The sequence below is a fragment of the Pseudonaja textilis genome, chromosome Z, assembly GCF_049901715.1.
Source record: "Pseudonaja textilis isolate UNSWEBS1 chromosome Z, rPseTex1.2, whole genome shotgun sequence".
NCBI lineage: Eukaryota > Metazoa > Chordata > Lepidosauria > Squamata > Elapidae > Pseudonaja > Pseudonaja textilis.
In genome coordinates, this window is record NC_142008.1 from 22,265,291 (window position 1) to 22,277,874 (window position 12,584).

General features: G+C 35.5%; 1 protein-coding gene across 5 annotated transcripts in view; it reads right to left on the reverse strand.

Moving 5' to 3' along the window:
- The window catches only part of ADAM22 (ADAM metallopeptidase domain 22), a 185,730-nt gene that overhangs the window by 40,387 nt on the left and 132,759 nt on the right, over window positions 1-12,584 (reverse strand). For all 5 annotated transcript variants that reach the window (XM_087915257.1, XM_087915255.1, XM_087915258.1 and 2 more), the window contains exons 14-16: window positions 5,546-5,597; window positions 4,024-4,123; window positions 3,123-3,194 (exon numbers count right to left, since the gene is read on the reverse strand). In XM_087915257.1, the coding sequence (XP_087771383.1) occupies window positions 3,123-3,194; window positions 4,024-4,123; window positions 5,546-5,597 (224 nt within the window). The remainder of the gene's footprint in view (window positions 1-3,122; window positions 3,195-4,023; window positions 4,124-5,545; window positions 5,598-12,584) is intronic.

Here is a 12,584-nt window from a genome sequence, read left to right on the forward strand (position 1 = left end):
TTTTGGCATGGTAGGTTTGTTAAGATAATACGTTGATTGAATTAATTAATGGAACAATTTTGGGTAATCAATATAGCCAATATCACACCAATCAATCAATTGCAGTAATCTCTCTAGTCAGATAATTTCCAAGCAACAATCAACCTAATCAATTAATTACACTAACTACTAATCAATTAATTACACTAATCATTAGTCACACTGTTCAATTAAATTCACTAAATCACTGATTTTACTAATCAATCAAATTACATGAATCTTGATCTATTAAACTAGTCAGTAATCACACTCTTTGCACTAAACACTCTAATCACACTAATCAATTAATACAATAAATCAATTAAACCATTAATAAAATATTTTATAGAAATTGATTATCTAATCATTGATGTAGGTGATGAGGTAGAAAAGTTGTAAGTTTTGAGGTAATTAATGGGTGTTTGATTAAAGTAATGAGGTAGTATTGAGAGTCTTTAAGGAAAGGGTTGTTTGTTTTTCTAGCAGCTGTGATAGACTGGGTAAGAGGAATTTATTGCTCTGATTGCTGCTGTTATTGCTCTGTAAACAAAAGGCTGTAACAGGATATTCAAAGCACGCTGGATTTTTGAAAGAGAGCAAAACTTGCTGAATTAAAACACTTTAACTACAATCAATATGTCTCTGAATAAGATTGTTTTGCAATAGTTTCCTAAAGTTGTTCAAGTTGAGTAGTACTAAAATATAGTCCAGAAATTTGGGTTAACTAATCCAATCTGTCCTTTACTTTTAAAGTTACTTCTAGTTGCAATACCTTTTTTAACTAAATCTGACAGTCACTCCAGATCGTTAATCACAGTTATTTTCCTCCTTTGAGTCCCACTTTCCAAGGAAAATTCCACTGCAGAAATTTGAGTGATTCTGACCAAGACTAAGCACACTGTTACAAGATCTTTCCTTCTTTTTCACTTCTGTCTTAGCTGACTTACTGGTTTTGATTTAGCTATGCAGGCAATTCTCTTTTTAGTTCGGATGGAGGGGTTTTCTTCGGGTCAGTCAAGGAGACTGTCCTCTCCTCTCAACAACCGAAGCATTCCTCTGCCGTCCAGGGTAACTTTTGGCTCCTAAGAGCCTCAGGGCTTTCTCCTCCCTCTTTGTTTCTCCCTGCCAGCTGTCCGATGTGGCTCCAGGGAAACTGTGTGGGGGATATTAATGGAAACGCATTGTCTGGCGTGGAAGATACTTCTATCAGCTGTGTGAGGGATTTAAATGAAGGTACGTTGTTTGCACTCCTCGGGCTCCAAGTGATCCAGTTCAAGAGCTCCACCAGTGTGGTTAATAGGGCTCGATGGAGAGAGCTTCACTTCTCTGGGGAAGGAGAGGAGGGCTCCGGATCAATTAGCAGGAGCTCTGCTAGCATTATTTGGGCTCCACGGCTTCAGAATCCAGCTTTTTTGGGCTTGTTTTTTGGGATCAGGTTTACTCATGGTTTCTGGTGCAAGCAGCAGCTTTAAAAGTGATTTCTGGTTCAGGTGGTGGCTTTACAGGGAGATAGTGCTCCAGGAGTGAGAGCTTCACCTTCCTAGTTGGGCGCCGCCATTGGCTATTCTTGTTAGCATGGTGTCATCTGCAAGTTCCTCTTCTATCCCTTCAGCTAAATTGGGATGTCAAACTTGCAGCCCGCAGACTGGATGCATCATGTGCTGGCCCTGCCCCGCCTGGTTTAGCAAATGGGGGAAAAGTCTCCATACATCACATGACTCCATGACAATGCGAGTTTGACACCCCTGAGCTAAATCATTTATGAAGATGTTAATGAGTACTGGGCCTAAGACAGAACTTTAAGGACTACATGTTGAGTGCAGTTTGTTAGCCATTTATTTACAAATCCATCTGGTGATGTTGTCTATTCCACATTTTTCTAACTTACCAAGAAATAGGTTGTGGTCTATATTGTCTTACCAAAATCTAAGTATACTATGTCTACAGCATTTTACTGGTCTTTTAATTTAGTCACTTTGTTAAAGAATGAAATAAGGTTTGTTTAGTATGATTTGTTTTGGACAAATCCATGTTGGCCTCTGGTTACAACTTTGCTTGCTTTTAGGTGTTCGCAAATGTGTTGCTTAATTATGTTTTCCAGCATCTTTCCAGTTACTGATGTCAGGCTGATTGGTCTGTAATTTCCTGGATCCAATTTTACCCTTATTTGAAGAAGTAAAAAAGCAAAGAAGGAGCACAGTGGAGTTCAAGGTGGCATTAATTCAATTCTCATTTGTATGGTACAATTGAATGAAAAGTAATACCCTCACCTCCATAACTTTAATTAGGACTATTATAGAAAATAATGCTTTGAGTTTTTAATTACCTTTGTTTATTTCTCCACATAAGCACATTTGTTACACTTCGCATTGTTACATTTCTTACACACCCCTGCAAATGATGGACCACTTTCTTAAAACTGTCACAAAGGTCTCTGGATTGTCTCTTTAGCCAGGACTTGACCATCCTTTCTAATTTTTCATCAGTTTCAGTCAAACAAATGCCCACAAAGGGAAAATTTTGTGAAATGAATAGCACCAAAACTGTATAATACACCGAGTAAGACACTGAGCTCCAGCTTTGTAATTGCTTATTGGATAACTCATGAGGCATGGGATCATATATTGTTATATTGCAGCAAAATTTTCTTCTTGCACTTCTGCTTAAAAGTTCTCTCAAAATCTTGAGTGTTGAAATGTGGCACTCTTAGTTGATCATAGTACTAGGCTCAAAAAATCAAAGAATAGCTCTTGCACCTCAAAAATGACAACCATTTTCCTGCTGAATCCTTTGTTTTGAATTTTTGTTTCCATCATTACTTGTGATAATATTTCACGGCCTGATACTTTGCTCCTGGATCATAACGATGAGTCTATGTTTCATTCACTGTCATAGTACTGTGAAGAAAATCCTCATTGTAGTTTTTGAAGAGTAATTGCTTGCAAATTGCAACTCTGGAAATTTTCCTCTTGACCATTAGGGTGCAAAGAATTCATTTTGCACAAATTATTCAATATTGAAAAACATATCTAAACTTATTAGAAAGAACCTCTTAACTAAAATGGAAGAGCTGCCCCTAATTAGCTATGTAACAATGAATTTACCGATTGAGTGCCACAATCGCATTCTTCCCCAGTTTCAACAAAACCATTACCACATTCTGGGGGATCCAGGAGCTACAATACAAAAATGAGAAAGCATTAAAAATGTGGCATATTAGCATCTTGCCATGCATGATGACAGATGGTAAAAGATCCTTATTTCAATGGACAGAAAAGACGTAGATGTAATTATAGAAATGGGTGCTATACACCTCCTAGTGTACAAGTCCTGATTTTCACATTTTCATTTAATGAGGAAAAATGTTCCAGGACCACAATAAGCCATTGTCCCTGCTGTAATGCTGAAATACAAAAATGTTTTTTTTAAATCAGGCTTAGCAGATAGGATGCAAGTCTTTGATATTCAAAAAATATTGCACGAATTAGAAAAAAACATTTAAGAAAGAATATCAGTGACTGCCAAGTATAATATCCAAGCCATATTTATAGTGAAATCAAGCTTTTTTATATGTACATATGATATAAAAACCTGCTATTTCTGAGTTGAAGATTTTGCTTTGTTAGTCTCAATTTAGGATATTTGCTTCTGATCTTTTTAATATTAGTCCTCACATATTAGCAGTGGATTCTTAGTAAGAAAAAGGATTGCAATTAGGTTTGTTTTTTTTCTGTGACTAATAACTATTTTTGGATAGCTACACCATTCAGGGATAAAATGCCATTCTTGATCAAAAGAATTTGGGCATCTTGATTTCTTAAAGAAAAATCACTAATAATAATAATCTGGCTGACTGTGAAACCAATCATAATAAGCATTATTATAACAACTTCCATATGCTTACTATCAAACACTTCAATCAGGCATTTCAACACAACTGTCATGAGACTGTTAAATTAAGAACTGAAAAAGAAAAATTTGCAAACAAAATTATTATTTTTTTACCTTGGAAGGCTTGTTGAAAAGGCAGGCTCCCCCACCATTATTTAAAAAATCATGGTATTCCTCAATATCACATTTGGAAAACTTGGTTGGAAGATAATAACTGTGATTAAAAAAAAACCAACCATCAGTTTATTTCTACAAAATTAAAAAGGAATTTCATTCTGCAGCTGGGCCACAAAGTTATTTCATGATCAAATTTTTAAAAAAAGGAGAACTATTCATAACTCTGAATTTTCTGGAACACCAAGCTAGATAATTTTATTAAGTTATTATTTTCTCTCCTTTCATATCTGCAAATTACATGATAAATTAAAAACATGTTTAATTAAGTTGATGCACTTGCAATCTTCAGTTTGGGCTTTGTTAATGCACAATTCTCTAAGTTTTATACAAAAATATTTAAAGCTATACAACAAATACAATGTAGGCTTTCACCTGCCACTAAGATATATGAAATAGGTGTTATGAATACAAGTGTCCAGTCAAATATCCTTGTTATTTTTGTAATATAGAATGGCAATTTAAACTTGCACTGTGTTTTGCTCTGAGAGAACTATTACTAATAACAACATTGAGAGAATTTTGGGAAATACTTGTTTCTAGGCTAGAATTTTCCATGTCTGACATAGCATTTTATAGCATTTTATAAGTCGAAGACTTTGTGAAAAGGATATCTTTTTATACATTGGGATCAGTATTCAGGGAATTTGTCAGGCTGGTATATTATCTTCTGAAAATTTGTGATACTATTCACTAGTCAGAGAGATTTTTTAATCCAGAGACCTTCACATGTCTTCCAGATCCAGATCTATATTGGTTCTGGTGTACCCTGAGTCTGGAGGTTTCAATCAGTTATTGTAGTTAATATCTGTTGAGCAGCCTATGCACCATAAATTTGTCTAAATGCTTTTCTAATTGTCTATCAGGTCCCAAAGTGGAAATCTCTCCAAATGATGAGGAATTAATGTACATATATATTTAGGTACATACATATTTATGTACCTAAATTCTTAGGAGTGAAGATGTCAGGAGTTATACCTGGAGTAACATAGATGAATATCTTCTTTTCTTAATGTAACTAACAATTAAGCACTGGGATTCATAATCATTGGTACAAATATGATACTAAAAGTGTATATGTAAAATATTTATGTGTGTTTTCAAATCTCTCTTGGCTTCTGGAGAATCCGCACAGTTTTTATAGCAAGATTGTTATGGAAATGGGTTTTCACTGATTTCTTCTTCTTCTCTGAAAAAAAATGACCAGGTTAAAATCACCCAATGGGGTTAACCCCTAAGGCAGAACTATAATTCACTGTTGCCCAGATTCTAGCCTGATGGTTTAACCACTGCACCAAAATGGCTCTCAAAGCAAATTAACTATGCATTAATTGATTAATTCTTACATTGGTGTCAACTGAATAATATACATATCATTTTTCTGTTAACAGGTTTTCATCCAATAACTATCTGCTAATTTACATTTCTACTACATAGACATATCTGAAAGAAAATCTCTTACCCTGTATCTCCCATTATACATCCGGACCAGGTATCTTCACATTTACATTCACCTAAAATAAATAAAATAGGCAAATCACATTACAATATATAGGAAAGTGAGAAATCACATATCAGATATCTTAAATAAATGTAATTAATAAATAAATAGCATCATACAAGCTTGCGACAGTTAATTGTCTGTTTTAATAGAATATGGAACATTGTAGCCATGCAAATACGTTATCAGAACTTTGTTATTATTTAAATTTGGTGCAAGTCACTATTTTGTCATAGAGTTCCACCTTTTGGGAACTTGAAAGCTTGACTTCTTTGTCATGGCACCTGCCCTCTGGGAATGAGATCTCCTAAAATCTTTGATGCTCCCACCCTATTGGCATTCTGTAAGTAAGGAACAGAGGACTGGTTGTTCTCCCAATCTTTGGGCTAAAATGGATGAAACCCAGGTTGGATGTGTCTATATTTTTGTATAAACTGCATGGATATCCTCTTGTTTTGTTTTGCATTCTGTTTTTTGCAGTTTGTTATATAGGTAGTCCTCAACTTACAACATTCATTTACTGACTGCTCGAAGTCATATAGGTTATATAGTAATCCTCAATTTACAACATTCATTTACTGACTGTTCAAAGTTACAAGGGCACTGAAAAAAATGACTTATGACCAGTTTTCACATATATGACTATTGTAGAATCCCCATGGTCACATGACCAAAATTCAGCCGCTTGACAACTGATTCATATTTATAATGGTTGCAGAGTCCTTGGATCATGTGATCATCTTTTGCAAATTTCTGACAAGCAAAGTCAATGGGGAAGCCAGATTCACTTAAAACTATGTTATTAACTTAACAACTGCAGTAATTCACTGAATAACTGTGGCAGGGAAGGTTGTAAAATAGGACAATATTCACTTAACAGATGTTTTGCTTAGCAATGGAAATTTTGAAGTCATTTATGGTCAAGTCAAGGACTACTTGTAATACAACATATACCATTGTTCATGGTTTATTTTAAATTTTTGTTCCAAAAAATTGAATATGTATTTTATGTATTCATAAATACATGTATCTATTTACATAATAAATACATAAATACATATATTCATCATATCACAGTGCAACGTAAGTGTATCACAATAGCTACATCTCATGTCTTATACAATCAGAATATAAAAGATAAAGTGTTTCCCCCCCCAAAAAATACATTATTGTTATTTTTGTTACAATCTGATAAATTGATTAGGATATCAACATACCTTTATCCATACAATCCTTTAAGAAATTTGTTAGGAATGTAAGTCACCTAACAGTTGGGTTGGAAAATATATAAACCAGGATAGACATTTTAATAGTGTCTCCTTAAGGGAATGCTAAAATTGTAATTGGGTGTGGTTCTCAAACAGCCATAAGATGGAGCTAGAAACCCGGGTTGTCCTGTTCTGGAGAGTGTTGCCGTTTCTGCATTTCCCTATTAACTGTTACTGATCATCATTATTCTTGGATTTGATGTAAGTCTGTTACTGAACTGTTTTTGATACCGGACTTCGTTACTGGATTATCCCTGGACTGAAAACTGACTGCTTTAACCGTGAATGACTTGGACTGTTTGTTGAACTTTGCTTAAACATTTATTGGAAGTAAAAACCTACATTTTACTATACAGTGTATCTGTGTACTGATTGTGTGTTATTCTTCACCACTCTCAATACGTCTCCCTGTGTGCACTCATTCTCCTAACAGGGAATTACCTCAACACTGGTTATGGCCCCAGGCCATACCAGGCTCAGATACTGAGACTTGGTGTGAATACACAGTACTGTATACAGACAGTGTTTACTGTTTAATTGTGGGTTCCTGTCCTGGTAAAGATGGCACAAGACACTTCAACAAGTCTATCACTGACAACCCAGTTGGATGGAACAAACTATGTTTCCTGGTCTATGAAGTGCAGTCTTCTTCTGCATAGAGGATTATGGACTGTAGTTCAAGATCAACCAGACATAAATGTTTGGGATCCAGATGATGAGAACAATGCCAAGAAGTTAGCTGACTTTAAATGAAACAATGAACGAGCTCTTTGTATAATTGGATTAACACTGAGTGACCAGCAGCTTGTCCATATTCATGGAGAAGAGTCTGCTGCTAAGTGTTGGGAGAATCTGAAGAGGATTTATGTTCTTGAAAGTGTAGGTGCACATGTACATCTTACACGTAAACTGTTTAGAGCATGTCTTCTGAAAGGTGGAGATATGTTAACTCATTTGAACTTTATGAAAAGAACTTTTCAAGAGCTACATGAAAAGGAACTGATATTTTCAGAGCTGCATCAAGTTTACATCATTCTTTCCTCATTGGATGAAAGTTATGATGATTACATATCTTCACTGGAAGTCCTGCCCAGAGATAAACTGATATTGACTGACATAACCAGAAGGTTGTTAGAAGAGGCAGGAAGATGGCTGGATAGGGACCAACTGAGGAAGGAACAACCACAAGAAGAGGATTTGTTTTCAACTGCCTATACTGTTAGGAAATGTTTTTCTTGTGGGGATAAGGGACATATAGCTAGATTCTGTAAGAAGAGAAAACAACAGAATACTGGTAATCACCAGAAGGTTAAGAAGAAAGTTAGTTTAGCTATGTCTAGCAATTCAACTATAAACCATGATTTGTGGGTTGTTGATAGTGGAGCATCGCAGTGCATTACTAGAAATAGAGAGAGGTTTATAAAGATGTCTACAAGTAAGCAACATGTATCATTGGCAAATGGATGGAAGATGAAAGTGTCTGGTAAAGATACTGCATATTGTTCTTGTTTTTAAATGAGCATTTAACTATGTTATATGTACCTAAACTGAAATTTAATTTGTTATCAATAAGGGCTTTAGTTAATCTTGGTTATGTAGTAACCTTTAGGGGAGATAACTGTATAATAGAGAAAGAGGGTAAAAGTGTTACTGCTACTTTAGAGAATGATTTATATGTGATATATGATGATCAGTTGAAGATGGCTAACTTGGTTTATAACAATGTTAAGCCACATGATGAATGTATACATTTACTGCGTAGACGTCTGGGGCACATTAATTTCAAAATGTTGAAACAAACTGTTGAATTGTCAGAGGGAGTAAAATTAAAACCCTATAGTAAGTACTTAAACTGTAATGCCTGTAGCCAAGAGAAAAGCAAGATTATTACAGCAAACAGACTGAATGGGTTTAAGACCAAAGGACCTTTAGAGGTTGTGTTTGCTGTCCTAAGAAACCCAGTTTGGGAGGTGCCTGCTATGTTTTGAGTATAATGGACCATTACTCATAGTACGGTTTCTGCTATCTCATGAAAAACAAAACAGAGACATTCCAACATTTCTTTAATTGGCTAAGGTTTGCAGAGAGAAAAATGAGGAGTAAAGTAATTACTTTAGTTACTGATAACGGGACTGAGTTTGTTAACAATAGATTCCAAACAATGCTAAAATTGGCTGGTGTCGAGCTTAAACGTTCTGCACCTTACAGATCACAACACAACTCGTTTGTAGAATGAAGAGGGCAAACATTACAAGCCATGGCACTATGTTATCTGATTCAGGTTTGCCTGAAATACTGTGGGGTGAAGCCATAATGTGTAGCAATCATGTGTTAAACAATGTAGTTAACACAACAACTGGAAAATGGCCATTCACTCGTTGGCATGGCAGAAAACTTAAGTTATCTACACACATTTGGGGCTCCAGCATGGGTGCATATTCCCTCACAAGTAAGACTGAAAGGACAACATAGAGCTAGGAAATTATTTTTTGTAGGTTATGAAGCCAACCATAGGTCGTTTAGATTTTGGGATCCAGGCACAACTCATGTTTACTGTAGTCCTAGTGCTAAATTTCTTGAGCACATTGGGTGGGATAAACTGGAACAGGAATCCAGCAATGATGTTATTATTGACACCAAAGTAGTCCCTAAAGATGAAATAAGTAAACCATGAAGAGCCATTTAAAAGGAAGAACAGGCACAGGAGGAAGTAGGAGAACAGGCACAGGAGGAGGTAGGAGAACAGGAGCAGGTGGCAGAGGTGAATCCACCAGTAAGCCCTGTATTACCAAGACGTTCAACCCAAATAACACGACTGCCTGATAAATATCAGGCTAGTGTTGTATGCCAAATGAATACAGTTCCTGGTAACTATAATGAACTAAAACTATATCCTGCTAAGGATCAGGCTGCTTGGCAGGAAACAACAGATAAGCAACTGAAATCCTTACGAAGGTTGGAGGTATACGAAAATGTTAAGTTACCATCTGGTAAACATGCCATAGGGTGTAAATGGATTTATAAACTAAAGACTAGTGTGGATGGGACTGTTACTCATAAAGCCAGGTTAGTAGCACAAGGGTTCAATCAGACAGCAAACGACTATGATGAGGTCTTTGCGCCTAGTCTGAAGGCTACTACATTATTAGTAGTATTAGTGTGGGCAGCTAAAGAGACAAACATTACAAATCATTTAGATGTAGAGACAGCATATCTGCATGCACTATTGCAACACACTATATATTTGGAGAAACCTTTAGGTATCAAAAATGATAATACAACTGATTGCTGGAGATTAAAAAGGAGTCTTTATGGCTTGACGCAATCAGGATATGACTGGAGCCAGTGTGTAGTTGAAGAATTGACTAGGATAAATTTTGTAGCTGGCATGGCTGATCCATGTTTGCTTGGGAAGGAAAGTGGTGGTGTAGTGTCATTGTTGCTGTTGTTCACTGATGACATAGCATTAATCGCCAGAACTGAACAAGAGGCTACTGAAATAATATCACTGTTGGAGAAGAAATTTAAAATAAAACAGTTAGGTGAAATTGGACAATATCTTGGTTTAGAGATAGATAGAACGAGGGGAGGCTACAAAATCTCACAGGCAGATAAAATTAACCAATTACTAAAGAATTTTAAAATGGAACTTTGTAAACCGGCTAAAACACCGATGAGCCAGGAGTTTAGCCATAGTGATGTTCAAAGTCCTGTTTTTGATAAGAACATTTACCAGTCCTTGATTGGTAGTTTATCTTATCTCAGTAATTGGTCAAGGACAGATATAGCATACAGTGTTAACCAATTAGCAAGATTTAACGCTGAGCCAACTGAAAGTAATTGGCAAGCTGCTAAGCATGTGTTAAGATATCTGAAACAAACAATGCCTTATGCATTGTATTTGGAGCCAAAAGATGAAATGAATTTAACTGCATTTAAGTTTTGCTACAGACATAAATACACATAAATCTATGTCAAGTACTGTAGTATTATTAGGAAATGTGTTGATTGGATGGAGGTCTATTCAACAGAAACATCGAAGCTTATCAACAATGGAATTCTCATGTTTGTCTTTATTATGTACAGATTTAGTTTATTATAAACAACTATTGATTGATATGGGAATCGATGTAGCAGATTCTATTGTTGTTTATGAAGATAACCAATCAGCAATACAGATGGCTTCCAATCTTGCTGTTAAGACAAGATCAAAGCACACAGATTTAAGATATTTAAATGTGAGACAATGTGTGTAAAGTAAGATGATTAAGCTGGAATACTGTATGTCAGAAAATAACATCGCAGATCCTTTTACAAAAGCCCAAGGCTCTGTAAAGCATAAGGCTTGCTGTGAGGATTATGGACTTAGAATGTAAGGTTGTATATATTGTCCTATCCAAAGGGGAGAATGTTATGAATGTAAGTCACACCTAACAGTTGGGTTGAAAAATATATAAACCAGGATAGACATTTTAATACTGTCTCTTTAAGGGAATGCTAAAATTGTAATTGGGTGTGGTTTCTCAAATGACCATAAGATGGAGCTAGAAACCTGGGTTGTCCTGTTCTGGAGAGTGTTGCCATTCCTGTATTTCCGTATTGACTGTTACTGATCATCGTTATTCTTGGATTTGATGTAAGTCTGTTACTAAACTGTTTTTGATACCGGACTTTGTTACTGGATTATCCCTGGACTGAAAACTGACTGCTTTAACCGTGAATGACTTGGACTGTTTGTTGAACTTTGCTTAAACATTTATTGGAAGTAAAAACCTACATTTTACTATACAGTGTATCTGTGTGCTGGTTGTGTGTTATTCTTCACCACTCTCACTACGTCTCCCTGTGTGCGCTCATTCTTCTAATGGGGAATTACCTCAACAAAGTTGAAGGAATCTGAATGATTCCTTTCAGATTTTTCAAGATAGAGTAGAAATTATTCTAAATTATTTTTATTTTTGCAAACCAAGTATAAATGACACAGGGTCAATTTGAAAACTAACATTGCTATGGCTTAAGCCATAGATTATCTCAAAATTTCCAAGGAACTTTTTTCCCAAAGGCGGTTGCAATGGTGGTCAGAAATGGCCACCTCAAAAAAGAACCTGACCAGACAAGATTGTGCAGGAGGAAGTTTAAAAGAGAAAGTTTGACTGACCAGGTTGAATAGAACATCTATTTAAGGTACCTGGAACCTGAATTTTAAAGACTAATACTATTCCTAAAAAAGATTTTAAGCTGCGAAAGAGAAAGGAAACAGAATTGGAAAAAAAATGACAGTTTTAACTTACTTGGAACATTAAGAAGAAGAGATTCGAATAAGAAATTGATACTAATCCACTTTGACATGAATAGGCTATTTCTAGCTGAAAATAAAGTGTCAAAGGGATAAAGATTCTTGGATAATTTAAAAACTTTCTTTAAAAAAAGAAAGCAAGCAGCGGAGGGAAAAAGGAAAAGAGGCTGGAATCTGGAAAATGGAGGAGACTACCTGGAACTTTAAAAAAATTGATTGTGGAATATTAACAAGGCTTGCAAAAGATACATTTTTAGCTAAAACTTTGTGACAAGATAACAAAGCCCCTGGAAAGAGAAAGTGAGAAAAGAAGCAAGAAACAGTTTTAGATTATTGGATGATTCCTGGAATTTTGGATGGAGGATCTTAATGAAATAAAATAAAATCAATTTGGTGTTGTTTAAACTTTTTTAAAATGGCATCACTCCTTGAAGAG